The sequence below is a fragment of the Hypomesus nipponensis genome, chromosome 5 (assembly GCF_054491055.1).
Source record: "Hypomesus nipponensis isolate SF chromosome 5, ASM5449105v1, whole genome shotgun sequence".
Lineage (NCBI taxonomy): Eukaryota > Metazoa > Chordata > Actinopteri > Osmeriformes > Osmeridae > Hypomesus > Hypomesus nipponensis.
Genome location: NC_140365.1, coordinates 10847611 through 10865232, shown reverse-complemented (window position 1 = coordinate 10865232; position 17622 = coordinate 10847611). Strand labels below are relative to the sequence as shown.

The window sequence follows — 17622 nt, the reverse complement described above, 5'->3', positions numbered from 1 at the left end:
ACAGCTTCGACAAAGGGAGAGAGGCTGGCAACTTATGTGTGTAGCTCATTCGTGTGGCACAGCACAGGTCACAACACCCGTGGCCACCACCTCTCGTGTGTCCTGCGACAAGCGGCGAGCCGTGATCGTATAGTGGTTAGTACTCTGCGTTGTGGTCGCAGCAACCCCGGTTCGAATCCGGGTCACGGTACATTTTTCGTTGTGCAGACAAGGGACGTTGCGCGCCGTGCCTGTACGCTACGCGCGACCAGTGCCATGCGCATAGCTACTCCCCCTCGTGTCTGTTTAAAAAGAGCCTTTAGATATATGTAGTCTCGGTTAGTAAACCTGTGAAAGAGGAAGACCACTGTCTGCCGTTTCCCCGTCACTTCTTTCGCTCCAAGCGAGTGTCTTGGGTCGGTGACATGGCATGCAGCATACACATCGGGCCAGTGGCGCAATGGATAACGCGTCTGACTACGGATCAGAAGATTCCAGGTTCGACTCCTGGCTGGCTCGAGCATCCATTTAACCAATTCTGTATTTGGGCGATGAGGGAAAGATGTCTGTTGAGCGTAGCGCGCCATCGTAAAACAACAGGCCTTATGACGTTTTGGCCAAAGCTCCTACTTTGATTCCGCACCGTTGCGCAGATACCCAGAAGGAAGCGCCCGAATGAACGTTTTGCTGCAGCAGGTATCGAAAGAGCCTTGGAAAAGGGAATGCTTTTCTTCACCGGTTTGGAAAAGAAGAAAAAAAGAGAAGAAAAAGCTGGCTGTGGCGTAACCCTACAAGGATTTGACGCAATTGAGAGAAAATGCATGTGCTTCCGCACCGTTCTTGTAAAATGCTCAACAATCTTGTCATAAACACATCAAAAATGGACGCCCCTTGAAATGTGCCAAAGAAAACAAGGTGGAAAATGCCTTGTTTGCAAATTAGGACAGCTTCGACAAAGGGAGAGAGGCTGGCAACTTATGTGTGTAGCTCATTCGTGTGGCACAGCACAGGTCACAACACCCGTGGCCACCACCTCTCGTGTGTCCTGCGACAAGCGGCGAGCCGTGATCGTATAGTGGTTAGTACTCTGCGTTGTGGTCGCAGCAACCCCGGTTCGAATCCGGGTCACGGCACATTTTTCGTTGTGCAGACAAGGGACGTTGCGCGCCGTGCCTGTACGCTACACGCGACCAGTGCCATGCGCATAGCTACTCCCCCTCGTGTCTGTTTAAAAAGAGCCTTTAGATATATGTAGTCTCGGTTAGTAAACCTGTGAAAGAGGAAGACCACTGTCTGCCGTTTCCCCGTCACTTCTTTCGCTCCAAGCGAGTGTCGTGGGTCGGTGACATGGCATGCAGCATACACATCGGGCCAGTGGCGCAATGGATAACGCGTCTGACTACGGATCAGAAGATTCCAGGTTCGACTCCTGGCTGGCTCGAGCATCCATTTAACCAATTCTGTATTTGGGCGATGAGGGAAAGATGTCTGTCAAGCAGTTGAGCGTAGCGCGCCAAAGTAAAACAACAGGCCTTATGACGTTTTGGCCAAAGCTCCTACTTTGATTCCGCACCGTTGCGCAGATACCCAGAAGGAAGCGCCCGAATGAACGTTTGGCTGCAGCAGGTATCGAAAGAGCCTTGGAAAAGGGAATGCTTTTCTTCACCGGTTTGGAAAAGAAGAAAAAGCTGGCTGTGGCGTAACCCTACAAGGATTTGACGCAAACGAGAGAAAATGCATGTGCTTCCGCACCGTTCTTGTAAAATGCTCAACAATCTTGTCATAAACACATCAAAAATGGACGCCCCTTGAAATGTGCCAAAGAAAACAAGGTGGAAAATGCCTTGTTTGCAAATTAGGACAGCTTCGACAAAGGGAGAGAGGCTGGCAACTTATGTGTGTAGCTCATTCGTGTGGCACAGCACAGGTCACAACACCCGTGGCCACCACCTCTCGTGTGTCCTGCAACAAGCGGCGAGCCGTGATCGTATAGTGGTTAGTACTCTGCGTTGTGGTCGCAGCAACCCCGGTTCGAATCCGGGTCACGGCACATTTTTCGTTGTGCAGACAAGGGACGTTGCGCGCCGTGCCTGTACGCTACACGCGACCAGTGCCATGCGCATAGCTACTCCCCCTCGTGTCTGTTTAAAAAGAGCCTTTAGATATATGTAGTCTCGGTTAGTAAACCTGTGAAAGAGGAAGACCACTGTCTGCCGTTTCCCCGTCACTTCTTTCGCTCCAAGCGAGTGTCGTGGGTCGGTGACATGGCATGCAGCATACACATCGGGCCAGTGGCGCAATGGATAACGCGTCTGACTACGGATCAGAAGATTCCAGGTTCGACTCCTGGCTGGCTCGAGCATCCATTTAACCAATTCTGTATTTGGGCGATGAGGGAAAGATGTCTGTCAAGCAGTTGAGCGTAGCGCGCCAAAGTAAAACAACAGGCATTATGACGTTTTCACCAAAGCTCCTACTTTGATTCCGCACCGTTGCGCAGATACCCAGAAGGAAGCGCCCGAATGAACGTTTTGCTGCAGCAGGTATCGAAAGAGCCTTGGAAAAGGGAATGCTTTTCTTCACCGGTTTGGAAAAGAAGAAAAAAAGAGAAGAAAAAGCTGGCTGTGGCGTAACCCTACAAGGATTTGACGCAAACGAGAGAAAATGCATGTGCTTCCGCACCGTTCTTGTAAAATGCTCAACAATCTTGTCATAAACACATCAAAAATGGACGCCCCTTGAAATGTGCCAAAGAAAACAAGGTGGAAAATGCCTTGTTTGCAAATTAGGACAGCTTCGACAAAGGGAGAGAGGCTGGCAACTTATGTGTGTAGCTCATTCGTGTGGCACAGCACAGGTCACAACACCCGTGGCCACCACCTCTCGTGTGTCCTGCGACAAGCGGCGAGCCGTGATCGTATAGTGGTTAGTACTCTGCGTTGTGGTCGCAGCAACCCCGGTTCGAATCCGGGTCACGGCACATTTTTCGTTGTGCAGACAAGGGACGTTGCGCGCCGTGCCTGTACGCTACACGCGACCAGTGCCATGCGCATAGCTACTCCCCCTCGTGTCTGTTTAAAAAGAGCCTTTAGATATATGTAGTCTCGGTTAGTAAACCTGTGAAAGAGGAAGACCACTGTCTGCCGTTTCCCCGTCACTTCTTTCGCTCCAAGCGAGTGTCTTGGGTCGGTGACATTGCATGCAGCATACACCTCGGGCCAGTGGCGCAATGGATAACGCGTCTGACTACGGATCAGAAGATTCCAGGTTCGACTCCTGGCTGGCTCGAGCATCCATTTAACCAATTCTGTATTTGGGCGATGAGGGAAAGATGTCTGTCAAGCAGTTGAGCGTAGCGCGCCAAAGTAAAACAACAGGCGTTATGACGTTTTCACCAAAGCTCCTACTTTGATTCCGCACCGTTGCGCGGATACCCAGAAGGAAGCGCCCGAATGAACGTTTTGCTGCAGCAGGTATCGAAAGAGCCTTGGAAAAGGGAATGCTTTTCTTCACCGGTTTGGAAAAGAAGAAAAAAAGAGAAGAAAAAGCTGGCTGTGGCGTAACCCTACAAGGATTTGACGCAAACGAGAAAAAATGCATGTGCTTCCGCACCGTTCTTGTAAAATGCTCAACAATCTTGTCATAAACACATCAAAAATGGACGCCCCTTGAAATGTGCCAAAGAAAACAAGGTGGAAAATGCCTTGTTTGCAAATTAGGACAGCTTCGACAAAGGGAGAGAGGCTGGCAACTTATGTGTGTAGCTCATTCGTGTGGCACAGCACAGGTCACAACACCCGTGGCCACCACCTCTCGTGTGTCCTGCGACAAGCGGCGAGCCGTGATCGTATAGTGGTTAGTACTCTGCGTTGTGGTCGCAGCAACCCCGGTTCGAATCCGGGTCACGGCACATTTTTCGTTGTGCAGACAAGGGACGTTGCGCGCCGTGCCTGTACGCTACACGCGACCAGTGCCATGCGCATAGCTACTCCCCCTCGTGTCTGTTTAAAAAGAGCCTTTAGATATATGTAGTCTCGGTTAGTAAACCTGTGAAAGAGGAAGACCACTGTCTGCCGTTTCCCCGTCACTTCTTTCGCTCCAAGCGAGTGTCGTGGGTCGGTGACATGGCATGCAGCATACACATCGGGCCAGTGGCGCAATGGATAACGCGTCTGACTACGGATCAGAAGATTCCAGGTTCGACTCCTGGCTGGCTCGAGCATCCATTTAACCAATTCTGTATTTGGGCGATGAGGGAAAGATGTCTGTCAAGCAGTTGAGCGTAGCGCGCCAAAGTAAAACAACAGGCCTTATGACGTTTTGGCCAAAGCTCCTACTTTGATTCCGCACCGTTGCGCAGATACCCAGAAGGAAGCGCCCGAATGAACGTTTGGCTGCAGCAGGTATCGAAAGAGCCTTGGAAAAGGGAATGCTTTTCTTCACCGGTTTGGAAAAGAAGAAAAAGCTGGCTGTGGCGTAACCCTACAAGGATTTGACGCAAACGAGAGAAAATGCATGTGCTTCCGCACCGTTCTTGTAAAATGCTCAACAATCTTGTCATAAACACATCAAAAATGGACGCCCCTTGAAATGTGCCAAAGAAAACAAGGTGGAAAATGCCTTGTTTGCAAATTAGGACAGCTTCGACAAAGGGAGAGAGGCTGGCAACTTATGTGTGTAGCTCATTCGTGTGGCACAGCACAGGTCACAACACCCGTGGCCACCACCTCTCGTGTGTCCTGCAACAAGCGGCGAGCCGTGATCGTATAGTGGTTAGTACTCTGCGTTGTGGTCGCAGCAACCCCGGTTCGAATCCGGGTCACGGCACATTTTTCGTTGTGCAGACAAGGGACGTTGCGCGCCGTGCCTGTACGCTACACGCGACCAGTGCCATGCGCATAGCTACTCCCCCTCGTGTCTGTTTAAAAAGAGCCTTTAGATATATGTAGTCTCGGTTAGTAAACCTGTGAAAGAGGAAGACCACTGTCTGCCGTTTCCCCGTCACTTCTTTCGCTCCAAGCGAGTGTCGTGGGTCGGTGACATGGCATGCAGCATACACATCGGGCCAGTGGCGCAATGGATAACGCGTCTGACTACGGATCAGAAGATTCCAGGTTCGACTCCTGGCTGGCTCGAGCATCCATTTAACCAATTCTGTATTTGGGCGATGAGGGAAAGATGTCTGTCAAGCAGTTGAGCGTAGCGCGCCAAAGTAAAACAACAGGCATTATGACGTTTTCACCAAAGCTCCTACTTTGATTCCGCACCGTTGCGCAGATACCCAGAAGGAAGCGCCCGAATGAACGTTTTGCTGCAGCAGGTATCGAAAGAGCCTTGGAAAAGGGAATGCTTTTCTTCACCGGTTTGGAAAAGAAGAAAAAAAGAGAAGAAAAAGCTGGCTGTGGCGTAACCCTACAAGGATTTGACGCAAACGAGAGAAAATGCATGTGCTTCCGCACCGTTCTTGTAAAATGCTCAACAATCTTGTCATAAACACATCAAAAATGGACGCCCCTTGAAATGTGCCAAAGAAAACAAGGTGGAAAATGCCTTGTTTGCAAATTAGGACAGCTTCGACAAAGGGAGAGAGGCTGGCAACTTATGTGTGTAGCTCATTCGTGTGGCACAGCACAGGTCACAACACCCGTGGCCACCACCTCTCGTGTGTCCTGCGACAAGCGGCGAGCCGTGATCGTATAGTGGTTAGTACTCTGCGTTGTGGTCGCAGCGAATCCGGGTCACGGCACATTTTTCGTTGTGCAGACAAGGGACGTTGCGCGCCGTGCCTGTACGCTACACGCGACCAGTGCCATGCGCATAGCTACTCCCCCTCGTGTCTGTTTAAAAAGAGCCTTTAGATATATGTAGTCTCGGTTAGTAAACCTGTGAAAGAGGAAGACCACTGTCTGCCGTTTCCCCGTCACTTCTTTCGCTCCAAGCGAGTGTCTTGGGTCGGTGACATTGCATGCAGCATACACCTCGGGCCAGTGGCGCAATGGATAACGCGTCTGACTACGGATCAGAAGATTCCAGGTTCGACTCCTGGCTGGCTCGAGCATCCATTTAACCAATTCTGTATTTGGGCGATGAGGGAAAGATGTCTGTCAAGCAGTTGAGCGTAGCGCGCCAAAGTAAAACAACAGGCGTTATGACGTTTTCACCAAAGCTCCTACTTTGATTCCGCACCGTTGCGCGGATACCCAGAAGGAAGCGCCCGAATGAACGTTTTGCTGCAGCAGGTATCGAAAGAGCCTTGGAAAAGGGAATGCTTTTCTTCACCGGTTTGGAAAAGAAGAAAAAAAGAGAAGAAAAAGCTGGCTGTGGCGTAACCCTACAAGGATTTGACGCAAACGAGAAAAAATGCATGTGCTTCCGCACCGTTCTTGTAAAATGCTCAACAATCTTGTCATAAACACATCAAAAATGGACGCCCCTTGAAATGTGCCAAAGGAAACAAGGTGGAAAATGCCTTGTTTGCAAATTAGGACAGCTTCGACAAAGGGAGAGAGGCTGGCAACTTATGTGTGTAGCTCATTCGTGTGGCACAGCACAGGTCACAACACCCGTGGCCACCACCTCTCGTGTGTCCTGCGACAAGCGGCGAGCCGTGATCGTATAGTGGTTAGTACTCTGCGTTGTGGTCGCAGCAACCCCGGTTCGAATCCGGGTCGCGGCACATTTTTCGTTGTGCAGACAAGGGACGTTGCGCGCCGTGCCTGTACGCTACACGCGACCAGTGCCATGCGCATAGCTACTCCCCCTCGTGTCTGTTTAAAAAGAGCCTTTAGATATATGTAGTCTCGGTTAGTAAACCTGTGAAAGAGGAAGACCACTGTCTGCCGTTTCCCCGTCACTTCTTTCGCTCCAAGCGAGTGTCGTGGGTCGGTGACATGGCATGCAGCATACACATCGGGCCAGTGGCGCAATGGATAACGCGTCTGACTACGGATCAGAAGATTCCAGGTTCGACTCCTGGCTGGCTCGAGCATCCATTTAACCAATTCTGTATTTGGGCGATGAGGGAAAGATGTCTGTCAAGCAGTTGAGCGTAGCGCGCCAAAGTAAAACAACAGGCGTTATGACGTTTTCACCAAAGCTCCTACTTTGATTCCGCACCGTTGCGCAGATACCCAGAAGGAAGCGCCCGAATGAACGTTTTGCTGCAGCAGGTATCGAAAGAGCCTTGGAAAAGGAAATGCTTTTCTTCACCGGTTTGGAAAAGAAGAAAAAAAGAGAAGAAAAAGCTGGCTGTGGCGTAACCCTACAAGGATTTGACGCAAACGAGAGAAATGCATGTGCTTCCGCACCGTTCTTGTAAAATGCTCAACAATCTTGTCATAAACACATCAAAAATGGACGCCCCTTGAAATGTGCCAAAGAAAACAAGGTGGAAAATGCCTTGTTTGCAAATTAGGACAGCTTCGACAAAGGGAGAGAGGCTGGCAACTTATGTGTGTAGCTCATTCGTGTGGCACAGCACAGGTCACAACACCCGTGGCCACCATCTCTCGTTTGTCCTGCGACAAGCGGCGAGCCGTGATCGTATAGTGGTTAGTACTCTGCGTTGTGGTCGCAGCAACCCCGGTTCGAATCCGGGTCACGGCACATTTTTCGTTGTGCAGACAAGGGACGTTGCGCGCCGTGCCTGTACGCTACACGCGACCAGTGCCATGCGCATAGCTACTCCCCCTCGTGTCTGTTTAAAAAGAGCCTTTAGATATATGTAGTCTCGGTTAGTAAACCTGTGAAAGAGGAAGACCACTGTCTGCCGTTTCCCCGTCACTTCTTTCGCTCCAAGCGAGTGTCGTGGGTCGGTGACATGGCATGCAGCATACACATCGGGCCAGTGGCGCAATGGATAACGCGTCTGACTACGGATCAGAAGATTCCAGGTTCGACTCCTGGCTGGCTCGAGCATCCATTTAACCAATTCTGTATTTGGGCGATGAGGGAAAGATGTCTGTCAAGCAGTTGAGCGTAGCGCGCCAAAGTAAAACAACAGGCGTTATGACGTTTTCACCAAAGCTCCTACTTTGATTCCGCACCGTTGCGCAGATACCCAGAAGGAAGCGCCCGAATGAACGTTTTGCTGCAGCAGGTATCGAAAGAGCCTTGGAAAAGGGAATGCTTTTCTTCACCGGTTTGGAAAAGAAGAAAAAAAGAGAAGAAAAAGCTGGCTGTGGCGTAACCCTACAAGGATTTGACGCAAACGAGAGAAAATGCATGTGCTTCCGCACCGTTCTTGTAAAATGCTCAACAATCTTGTCATAAACACATCAAAAATGGACGCCCCTTGAAATGTGCCAAAGGAAACAAGGTGGAAAATGCCTTGTTTGCAAATTAGGACAGCTTCGACAAAGGGAGAGAGGCTGGCAACTTATGTGTGTAGCTCATTCGTGTGGCACAGCACAGGTCACAACACCCGTGGCCACCACCTCTCGTGTGTCCTGCGACAAGCGGCGAGCCGTGATCGTATAGTGGTTAGTACTCTGCGTTGTGGTCGCAGCAACCCCGGTTCGAATCCGGGTCACGGCACATTTTTCGTTGTGCAGACAAGGGACGTTGCGCGCCGTGCCTGTACGCTACGCGCGACCAGTGCCATGCGCATAGCTACTCCCCCTCGTGTCTGTTTAAAAAGAGCCTTTAGATATATGTAGTCTCGGTTAGTAAACCTGTGAAAGAGGAAGACCACTGTCTGCCGTTTCCCCGTCACTTCTTTCGCTCCAAGCGAGTGTCGTGGGTCGGTGACATGGCATGCAGCATACACATCGGGCCAGTGGCGCAATGGATAACGCGTCTGACTACGGATCAGAAGATTCCAGGTTCGACTCCTGGCTGGCTCGAGCATCCATTTAACCAATTCTGTATTTGGGCGATGAGGGAAAGATGTCTGTCAAGCAGTTGAGCGTAGCGCGCCAAAGTAAAACAACAGGCGTTATGACGTTTTCACCAAAGCTCCTACTTTGATTCCGCACCGTTGCGCGGATACCCAGAAGGAAGCGCCCGAATGAACGTTTTGCTGCAGCAGGTATCGAAAGAGCCTTGGAAAAGGAAATGCTTTTCTTCACCGGTTTGGAAAAGAAGAAAAAAAGAGAAGAAAAAGCTGGCTGTGGCGTAACCCTACAAGGATTTGACGCAAACGAGAGAAAATGCATGTGCTTCCGCACCGTTCTTGTAAAATGCTCAACAATCTTGTCATAAACACATCAAAAATGGACGCCGCTTGAAATGTGCCAAAGGAAACAAGGTGGAAAATGCCTTGTTTGCAAATTAGGACAGCTTCGACAAAGGGAGAGAGGCTGGCAACTTATGTGTGTAGCTCATTCGTGTGGCACAGCACAGGTCACAACACCCGTGGCCACCACCTCTCGTGTGTCCTGCGACAAGCGGCGAGCCGTGATCGTATAGTGGTTAGTACTCTGCGTTGTGGTCGCAGCAACCCCGGTTCGAATCCGGGTCACGGCACATTTTTCGTTGTGCAGACAAGGGACGTTGCGCGCCGTGCCTGTACGCTACACGCGACCAGTGCCATGCGCATAGCTACTCCCCCTCGTGTCTGTTTAAAAAGAGCCTTTAGATATATGTAGTCTCGGTTAGTAAACCTGTGAAAGAGGAAGACCACTGTCTGCCGTTTCCCCGTCACTTCTTTCGCTCCAAGCGAGTGTCGTGGGTCGGTGACATGGCATGCAGCATACACATCGGGCCAGTGGCGCAATGGATAACGCGTCTGACTACGGATGAGAAGATTCCAGGTTCGACTCCTGGCTGGCTCGAGCATCCATTTAACCAATTCTGTATTTGGGCGATGAGGGAAAGATGTCTGTCAAGCAGTTGAGCGTAGCGCGCCAAAGTAAAACAACAGGCGTTATGACGTTTTCACCAAAGCTCCTACTTTGATTCCGCACCGTTGCGCGGATACCCAGAAGGAAGCGCCCGAATGAACGTTTTGCTGCAGCAGGTATCGAAAGAGCCTTGGAAAAGGGAATGCTTTTCTTCACCGGTTTGGAAAAGAAGAAAAAAAGAGAAGAAAAAGCTGGCTGTGGCGTAACCCTACAAGGATTTGACGCAAACGAGAGAAAATGCATGTGCTTCCGCACCGTTCTTGTAAAATGCTCAACAATCTTGTCATAAACACATCAAAAATGGACGCCCCTTGAAATGTGCCAAAGAAAACAAGGTGGAAAATGCCTTGTTTGCAAATTAGGACAGCTTCGACAAAGGGAGAGAGGCTGGCAACTTATGTGTGTAGCTCATTCGTGTGGCACAGCACAGGTCACAACACCCGTGGCCACCACCTCTCGTGTGTCCTGCGACAAGCGGCGAGCCGTGATCGTATAGTGGTTAGTACTCTGCGTTGTGGTCGCAGCAACCCCGGTTCGTATCCGGGTCACGGCACATTTTTCGTTGTGCAGACAAGGGACGTTGCGCGCCGTGCCTGTACGCTACGCGCGACCAGTGCCATGCGCATAGCTACTCCCCCTCGTGTCTGTTTAAAAAGAGCCTTTAGATATATGTAGTCTCGGTTAGTAAACCTGTGAAAGAGGAAGACCACTGTCTGCCGTTTCCCCGTCACTTCTTTCGCTCCAAGCGAGTGTCGTGGGTCGGTGACATGGCATACAGCATACACATCGGGCCAGTGGCGCTACCTGGGGCAGGATCGGCTACCTAAACTCCAATCTCACCATCCAATCAGGATACTAACTGTCCAATGTGGATTGGATTTAGGCCAATCACGTCATTGAGTGAGAATGGATACAGCCAATCACAGCGCTTCTTTCCATTGTGAGTCCGTTAGAAAACTTTCTGTCAGAAGAAAAGTCCGTTGGCTGTCACTACTACACAAACTGTTTACTGTCGGTACAAACCTACAAGAAAGCATCAAAGTAAGTGAACATTAATTTTATTTTCTACTTAAATAGGAATATATTGTATTACATCCGTCAGGCAAAGTCACGTTAACATGTTGTTGTCCAGTGTCATGTTAAACTTTAGTCACCTTAGCTAATATTAGCAATCGCTACTAGTATTACTGTACTGTACAGTAACGCTAATTTCTAATGTAATCGTGAGAGGAAACAGGCAGGATATATTCGCAATAATTCAAGTTAGTGTTAGTATCAGATTCAGATTAGTTAATTAGTTAACGTGCTATAGCTCTACGTCTATTACGTCTGACAAGCGGAGGTACTGTACAGTAGGTACTGTACTAGTAGCTAGCTACAGTACAGACAGTGCAGTACAGTAACGTACAGTAACCAACATTCAGTATTATAACTTGTCGACATTGCGGGGTCTGCTTACAGTACCTAGTTTAAACTTCTACGGTTTTAGTGTAAATATTAACTAGTCCTTTACTGTAGGCACTTAGCTACTTACATTCATTTAAAGTGGGTCTACCTCCAATGAATAATGGAATTCATAATGATCCTACAGTACCTGAAGCTTTGGTAAGAATGACAGTTGTCAATCATTGTAGATACAGTAAGCTGTTAAAAACTAAACAAAAACCTTTAGCAGTCTAGTTTGCTTATGTTACTGTACTTATGAGCATGCACAAGTTGGTTCAGCACTTCCATACATAGTTGTAACTACAGTTATTAATATGTCTCTGTTATTGTAGATGAGCACCAAGCCTAAGAGCCACAAATCCATGGGAGTTGGAGAGTGGATGGCGAGGCTGAGGGCATTTGCTGGCTCAGGGGTTTGGCCTGCTGGAGGAGGCAATAGACCTGCCCCAAGGCAGCGGAAATGGCATGACCTCTATCAAAAGGTAAAGTACTGCAAAATATGTGCTTATTACTTCTTACAGACATTAGACTGCAGGTCACTTGATGAAAAATGGTCAATACAATGGTGCAGATAATATCAGACAATGGACTGTACACTGAGTGACTCTGGCTGAATAACTATTCTGATTGTTTCAGATTGAGAAATGCCCCATGCAGGCCCGTGGTCAGACTGCCCTTTTTGGAGGGTCCATGGTCTGTAATTGTGGATTCCATGCTGTTAAGGTGATGTATAAAAAAAAAAACATCGACTATCTTGCATCTCATGTCTCTTACAAGGCTGTTGCTGATACATTACATGACATGCTGTTGTTTTAGCAGACTGCCACTCAGCCACCTCAGGCACCACAGTCTGTGGCTTCAGACTTGCCCACTGGTGCTGCAGTCCAGCCTTCTTTCCTGCGGCCCCCTCTGAGTGTGGCAATGGTAAATCTTTTCTTGATTATTCATGTTTTATATAAATCATTTTGTATGTGCTGAATAACAAAATTAACTCTGTTTCTCCTTGCAGTTCACTAAATCACGCTTTGGTGGGTCACAGTCTGCCTCAGTGAAGCCCAATATTGTGGCGAGGAAGACCCCCAGCCCTGCTCCTCCTCCATCCTCTGTGAGGACCCCCAGCCCCGCTCCGCCTCTATCCTCTGTGAGGACCCCCAGCCCCGCTCCTCCTCTATCCTCTGTGAGGACCCCCAGCCCTGCTCCGCCTCTATCCTCTGTGAGGACCCCCAGCCCTGCTCCGCCTCTATCCTCTGTGAGGACCCCCAGCCCTGCTGTTAGCGCCAGCATGGAAGTAGCCACTGTGAGTACAGCGTCTCCTTTTTGTCTTGTTATGTTTCAAGTCATCTTGAGAGTAGCCTTTTTGAACGCAAAAAAAACATTCTTATTTGCTGTTGTCTCTCAAACAGGACGGGGCAGGAGAAATCCATCCAGCTGCTACTGGGGCGACAGCTTCTGTGTGGTTGCCGGGTGAGCTGAGCAAGTCAATCCCTGTGCAAGATCAGAGGTGGATTTCCAACACCCTCTTTCACTCCGGCAAACTGCGGCCAGATTTGAAGCTGTGGTACGAGCCCCCTGTTCCAGCACTGATTTATCATCAGACGCCAACACCCGACCGCTTCTTCACCCATCGGCTGATGGTGTGGATGCCCTACCGCCTGTGGAGGGTGAGGGTGTTCTGCCCAGCTTGTGGGAAGCAGTTGACGGGTGCTGGCATTCACAGGAGAGCTCGGAAGGTCCTTGACATCGACAGGTACTACCTAATGGTGACAGAGACACTCAGGTGCTCTGTGTGTTTCCTGACCACTCTGTCGACCAGTCAGACTGTCAGGGACCAGCTGGACCTGCCACACCAGAATCTGTTCCGGCTCATCCTGACCTGCAAGTGAGTAATGCATTTTTGAAAAGATGGTGATTGTGAAGCCTATAACAACTGACATTACCCTCCAATAAACATGTAACTAATCACTCCAACAATGGGCCTGTCAGGTATGCTTGTGACATTCGTGTCGTTCGGATGCTTCGGGAAAGGACCCTTGGCAACAGTCCAACACGCCTGGTAAAGCAGCTCAAGGAGAACCATGGGGAGGAATGGCTGACCCGGTTGGCACACTATCTTGGGGAGTGTGCTGACTTTGTGGATCGACCCAGTCTTTTCCCAGTGGTCTGCCAAGAGCCCCCTGAGCCCATCGACATTCCCACCAGTCGTTGGCTGTTGTCTGTGTATGGCAGGGACATCCTCTCCCGCATGGACCACATCAAGGCCAGCATCACATCCACGTTTGGCTCCATTTTAAAAATGGATTCAACCAAAAAGGTAATACATCATTTGACTGTGTAATTGTACATTACTGTGTACATTACCATGGATGTAATATATACTCATATAAACAAACAACTTTTGTCACATTCTAGATCACAAAGAAGCTGTCTGGCCATGGCAAGGGGACAGCTCTCTGGGTGACCTCCCTTGGGAACGAGGTTGGACAGATCCTGACCAGTGTCCTGACGGTGCAGGAGGGGCCGGGATTGGATCGCATGGTGTCTGGTGTGATGGAGCGGTACCGCCAGGCAGCTGTTCCACCCCCAGTGCTGCTGTATGTGGACTGTGGCTGCTGCAAAAGTGAGGGGCCGAGCAAGCTGCAGACCAGGTTTGGAGAGTGGCCAGACCTCCACATACGGCTGGACATCTGGCACTTTATGAGGAGGATGGCTATCGGCTGCACCACCGACGCTCACCCACTCTACCCCACCTTTATGGGATCGCTGTCTGCCTGCATCTTTGAGTGGGATTCAGGGGACCTCACTCTGTTGCGGCAGGCAAAGAGAGCACAGCTCAGGCAGGAGGGTGTGCCATCCATAACTGATCTTGTGGTGGACACCAAGATCTCCAAGATGGAGCTGAGCCTCTACTGCCGCAGGAAGACACGCGGCGAAGAGACCACCATCAGCCTCATCGACCGGCTGCTGCAGGAACTGGGGGGTGCCAGAGGTAGAGACCTCATGGGGGTGCCACTGCTGGACCAGGTGCGCATGGAGCACATCTGGCGTGTGCAGAAACACCACGTCAAGTGTATCCAGGACGTGCCAGGGGTACAGCTGTACACTGAGGTAGGAACCACCACCAAGGGGGGTGTCCTACTGACCAGGTACCGCTGTGCCAGGGGGTCCACATCCCTGGAGTCATTCCATTGCCACCTAAACAGGTTCATTCCAGGTTGGTGTCTCTCTTATGTATAATGTTTTCAATGATTGAATGTCTTTTTATGAAACCATTATTCAGATTCTAAAGCAAGACCTTTTTTTTATTGGCCGACATCATTTATATATTTTCTTCAGGAACCAGTGCAAACGCACTGAATTTCCAGCTGTACCTCCTGGAAGGCCTAAATAGGTGGAACCAGGATCGGGGGACTGCAGCAGTGACCAGCAAGCCATCGTCCCTCCTCACCTACTCCGGGGATGTGGCCCACTGTGTGAACACCAACAGCCTGAAAGTGTTTGGCCGGGCATTTGTGCCAACCTTCAGGCCACCTGCCAAATACACTGGTATGTCAAGCTGATATCTGGATATATAATACTGTTTGTGGGTTTTCTGTGTTCTAACTTAAACTTTATTTTTACTATGCCCATTACCAAAGCAAACCATACACTTACTTGCACATGATACAGATACACTACTCTGATATTAAACAGTATCTTTAAAGAATGCTACAAATACAGCTAATAATGTATGTGACTGTCTGTACTATTTTATAGGAGAGCTGATTGGTGTTGACTACCTGCTGAGTCAGACTGGGCAGTCTCTCAACGTGAACCCCGACTCAGAGGAGACAGAGGGCATGCTGGAGGATGTTCACGAGGGCGAGGAAGAAGAAGATGAGGGCTTCGAGGAAGAACCAAGTCTTGCTGTGTCAAGTCTCCTGGATGACCCAAGCTTCACTACTCCCACCCTGCCTCCTGCCTCCATGGCTGCTCCCACCCTGCCTCCTGCCTCCATGGCTGCTCCCACCCTGCCTCCTGCCTCCATGGCTGCTCCCACCCTGCCTCCTGCCTCCATGGCTGCTCCCACCCTGCCTCCTGCCTCCATGGCTGCTCCCACCCTGCCTCCTGCCTCCATGGCTGCTCCCACCCTGCCTCCTGCCTCCATGGCTACTCCCATCATGCCTTCTGCCTCCCAGGCTACTAACACCCTGCCTGCTGCCTCTCTGACTGCTCCCTCCCTGCCTGCTGCCTCCCTGGCTGCTCCCTCCCTGGTATCTTAAGAAAATCAATGTATCTGCGTTTTGTCCCACTTCACTGACCTTCCACTGTGATGCTCATTTTTGTTTATTTATTTTCAGGCTGTGGATGACTCTGGCATGCCGGGCTTAGACAGAGTTGACAGCTTGGCAGAGTGTTTGGTGGAGCTGAGGAACCAATCCTCTCTGGCCCTCACCAACCAGCAGGTCAATAACATTTATTGTCTTGCTACATTACCTCTGTGCCCTGCCAAAAATGTTCACACTTGCACATCTTTTTGTCTTCTCATGTGTTCTCTGTGTGTAGGTAAGCAACATTGTTGCTCTGTGGCAGAACCTGCTGGACTACGACCAGCAGAGGGTTACCTTTGCTGCCAGACACCAGAGCAGGCTGGACACAGGGAGGTTCAGGTCTCCAAAGAAAAGGCAGGAGTTCACTCCAGGGGTAGAGAGCATGAAGAGGCACGCACTCACCACCACTGCCCCACTTGCCCAATGGCCTGATTGCTGCCGCCTGATTGAACTGATCTTCGTCAGGCTCTGTGCCATCCATCGCTCTCCCAAGAAGAAGGGGACTGGCGCAGTGTCCAGATGGAATTTGATCCTGGATGACTACAGGAAAATCAGGCAGCGCATTTTGGCAAATGGGACAGTCATGCAGCAGACCACACTGCAGCTAGTGGATGTAAGCCACACCACCCTTGTGCAGTGGCACAACAAGAGGGTGAAGAAGCAGGACAACGCTGTGGTTATGCAGGGGCTGAACTTGCCCAGTCGCTTGTCTGCGGCAGCAGACCCACTCCCCCCTGCTAATGTGCGCCTTCCATCTGCGCTTCCCCACCCAGGCCCGGCTCTCCAGTACCAACTGCCCTGCAGCACCGTGGGCCAGGCACGGTTGAAGAGAAAGGTCCCGTCCACAGATGTGACACCGGTGGCTATAAAGATGCATGCTCAGCGTCAGCTCTTCCCTGCTCCACCCTCGGCCCCTCGTCTGTTGGTGCTGGCTCCGGTGACCTCACAGGTGCCTGTCTTCATCGCTGCTCCACAGGCCCTGGGAGGTATCTTCCCTGCACCTCCTGCTCCGGTCCGAAAACTAACCCGCCATGTACCCCACAACACGTGCAAGAAATGCGGGCAGTTCAGGACAGCCCAGACTGGACACAGTCAGTACAAAGGGACCGTGTACTGCCCCTCTGTAGAGGCTGTTCCCAAGGAGCAGTGGTTGGAGGACATGAAAAAAATGTAGATGCCCCTCTACCCCCCTCCCAGAGGCATGGACACTGGGCTAGTGCCCCTCTACCCCCCTCCCAGAGGCATGGACACTGGGCTAGTGCCCCTCTACCCCCTCCCAGAGGCATGGACACTGGGCTAGTGCCCCTCTACCCCCCTCCCAGAGGCATGGACACTGGGCTAGTGCCCCTCTACCCCCTCCCAGAGGCATGGACACTGGGCTAGTGCCCCTCTACCCCCCTCCCAGAGGCATGGACACTGGGCTAGTGCCCCTCTACCCCCCTCCCAGAGGCATGGACACTGGGCTAGTGCCCCTCTACCCCCCTCCCAGAGGCATGGACACTGGGCTAGTGCCCCTCTACCCCCCTCCCAGAGGCATGGACACTGAACACTTTAATTTTGTCAATAGTTCTGTTAATGTTTTCTGTTATTGTCTGTAGTTACTGTTGAATAAGTGAATGGAGGGATTCACTACTGTTCTGTATATATTTAAGTTAATGTCTGTAGTTACTGTTGAATAAGTGAATGGAGGGATTCACTACTGTTCTGTATATATTTAAGTTAATGTCTGTAGTTACTGTTGAATAAGTGAACGGAGGGATTCACTACTGTTCTGTATATATTTAACTTATTGTCTGTAGTTACTGTTGAATAAGTGAACGGAGGGATTCACTACTGTTCTGTATATATTTAAGTTATTGTCTATAGTTACTGTTGAATAAGTGAACGGAGGGATTCACTACTGTTCTGTATATATTTAAGTTATTGTCCATAGTTACTGTTGAATAAGTGAATGGAGGGATTCACTTACTGCTGTATAATGGCTTTGTGATGACTGAAAATAAAAGTTTTATCACAACAGAAATGTATTTTCCTGTGCTTCGTTTGTT

General features: G+C 50.2%; 1 protein-coding gene and 21 non-coding genes across 23 annotated transcripts; all 22 read left to right on the top strand.

Annotated features, from left to right (window-relative positions):
• Positions 1–118: 118 nt before the first annotated feature.
• Positions 119–190, top strand: trnah-gug (transfer RNA histidin (anticodon GUG)). Its single transcript has one exon. It is a non-coding gene; the product is annotated as a tRNA-His (tRNA).
• A 235-nt stretch (positions 191–425) lies between these two features.
• trnar-acg (transfer RNA arginine (anticodon ACG)) lies at positions 426–498 on the top strand. The gene has a single exon. It is a non-coding gene; the product is annotated as a tRNA-Arg (tRNA).
• Positions 499–1040: 542 nt separating this feature from the next.
• Positions 1041–1112, top strand: trnah-gug (transfer RNA histidin (anticodon GUG)). Its single transcript has one exon. It is a non-coding gene; the product is annotated as a tRNA-His (tRNA).
• Positions 1113–1347: 235 nt separating this feature from the next.
• Positions 1348–1420, top strand: trnar-acg (transfer RNA arginine (anticodon ACG)). Its single transcript has one exon. It is a non-coding gene; the product is annotated as a tRNA-Arg (tRNA).
• A 537-nt stretch (positions 1421–1957) lies between these two features.
• On the top strand, positions 1958–2029 carry trnah-gug (transfer RNA histidin (anticodon GUG)). Its single transcript has one exon. It is a non-coding gene; the product is annotated as a tRNA-His (tRNA).
• A 235-nt stretch (positions 2030–2264) lies between these two features.
• trnar-acg (transfer RNA arginine (anticodon ACG)) lies at positions 2265–2337 on the top strand. The gene has a single exon. It is a non-coding gene; the product is annotated as a tRNA-Arg (tRNA).
• Positions 2338–2887: 550 nt separating this feature from the next.
• trnah-gug (transfer RNA histidin (anticodon GUG)) lies at positions 2888–2959 on the top strand. Its single transcript has one exon. It is a non-coding gene; the product is annotated as a tRNA-His (tRNA).
• A 235-nt stretch (positions 2960–3194) lies between these two features.
• trnar-acg (transfer RNA arginine (anticodon ACG)) lies at positions 3195–3267 on the top strand. The gene has a single exon. It is a non-coding gene; the product is annotated as a tRNA-Arg (tRNA).
• A 550-nt stretch (positions 3268–3817) lies between these two features.
• On the top strand, positions 3818–3889 carry trnah-gug (transfer RNA histidin (anticodon GUG)). The gene has a single exon. It is a non-coding gene; the product is annotated as a tRNA-His (tRNA).
• Positions 3890–4124: 235 nt separating this feature from the next.
• On the top strand, positions 4125–4197 carry trnar-acg (transfer RNA arginine (anticodon ACG)). The gene has a single exon. It is a non-coding gene; the product is annotated as a tRNA-Arg (tRNA).
• Positions 4198–4734: 537 nt separating this feature from the next.
• Positions 4735–4806, top strand: trnah-gug (transfer RNA histidin (anticodon GUG)). Its single transcript has one exon. It is a non-coding gene; the product is annotated as a tRNA-His (tRNA).
• A 235-nt stretch (positions 4807–5041) lies between these two features.
• trnar-acg (transfer RNA arginine (anticodon ACG)) lies at positions 5042–5114 on the top strand. The gene has a single exon. It is a non-coding gene; the product is annotated as a tRNA-Arg (tRNA).
• Positions 5115–5960: 846 nt separating this feature from the next.
• Positions 5961–6033, top strand: trnar-acg (transfer RNA arginine (anticodon ACG)). The gene has a single exon. It is a non-coding gene; the product is annotated as a tRNA-Arg (tRNA).
• Positions 6034–6583: 550 nt separating this feature from the next.
• On the top strand, positions 6584–6655 carry trnah-gug (transfer RNA histidin (anticodon GUG)). Its single transcript has one exon. It is a non-coding gene; the product is annotated as a tRNA-His (tRNA).
• A 235-nt stretch (positions 6656–6890) lies between these two features.
• Positions 6891–6963, top strand: trnar-acg (transfer RNA arginine (anticodon ACG)). Its single transcript has one exon. It is a non-coding gene; the product is annotated as a tRNA-Arg (tRNA).
• Positions 6964–7512: 549 nt separating this feature from the next.
• Positions 7513–7584, top strand: trnah-gug (transfer RNA histidin (anticodon GUG)). Its single transcript has one exon. It is a non-coding gene; the product is annotated as a tRNA-His (tRNA).
• A 235-nt stretch (positions 7585–7819) lies between these two features.
• trnar-acg (transfer RNA arginine (anticodon ACG)) lies at positions 7820–7892 on the top strand. Its single transcript has one exon. It is a non-coding gene; the product is annotated as a tRNA-Arg (tRNA).
• A 550-nt stretch (positions 7893–8442) lies between these two features.
• On the top strand, positions 8443–8514 carry trnah-gug (transfer RNA histidin (anticodon GUG)). Its single transcript has one exon. It is a non-coding gene; the product is annotated as a tRNA-His (tRNA).
• A 235-nt stretch (positions 8515–8749) lies between these two features.
• On the top strand, positions 8750–8822 carry trnar-acg (transfer RNA arginine (anticodon ACG)). The gene has a single exon. It is a non-coding gene; the product is annotated as a tRNA-Arg (tRNA).
• Positions 8823–9372: 550 nt separating this feature from the next.
• Positions 9373–9444, top strand: trnah-gug (transfer RNA histidin (anticodon GUG)). Its single transcript has one exon. It is a non-coding gene; the product is annotated as a tRNA-His (tRNA).
• Positions 9445–9679: 235 nt separating this feature from the next.
• On the top strand, positions 9680–9752 carry trnar-acg (transfer RNA arginine (anticodon ACG)). The gene has a single exon. It is a non-coding gene; the product is annotated as a tRNA-Arg (tRNA).
• Positions 9753–10682: 930 nt separating this feature from the next.
• Positions 10683–17597, top strand: LOC146288609 (uncharacterized). 2 transcript variants are annotated; one of them, XM_084698634.1, is made up of 13 exons: positions 10683–10862; positions 11600–11749; positions 11904–11990; positions 12087–12191; positions 12277–12564; positions 12671–13146; positions 13251–13578; positions 13677–14478; positions 14601–14810; positions 15021–15517; positions 15605–15709; positions 15810–16187; positions 16348–16541. In XM_084698634.1, exons 1-13 carry the CDS (start codon positions 10728–10730, stop codon positions 16399–16401), a joined length of 3615 nt encoding a protein of 1204 aa, XP_084554760.1. In that variant the 5' UTR covers positions 10683–10727; the 3' UTR covers positions 16402–16541. The 2 variants fall into 2 exon arrangements, with proteins under 2 accessions (XP_084554760.1, XP_084554759.1); XM_084698633.1 differs by having other exon boundaries at positions 10685–10862; positions 15810–17597.
• Positions 17598–17622: the final 25 nt, after the last annotated feature.

Coding starts and splice junctions, on each gene's coding strand:
- LOC146288609 (XM_084698633.1), top strand. CDS start 10,728: ATGGATACAGCCAATCACAGCGCTTCTTTCCATTGTGAGTCCGTTAGA. Junction 11,750..11,903: donor GGCATGACCTCTATCAAAAG/GTAAAGTACTGC, acceptor TGATTGTTTCAG/ATTGAGAAATGCCCCATGCA. Junction 13,579..13,676: donor AAATGGATTCAACCAAAAAG/GTAATACATCAT, acceptor GTCACATTCTAG/ATCACAAAGAAGCTGTCTGG.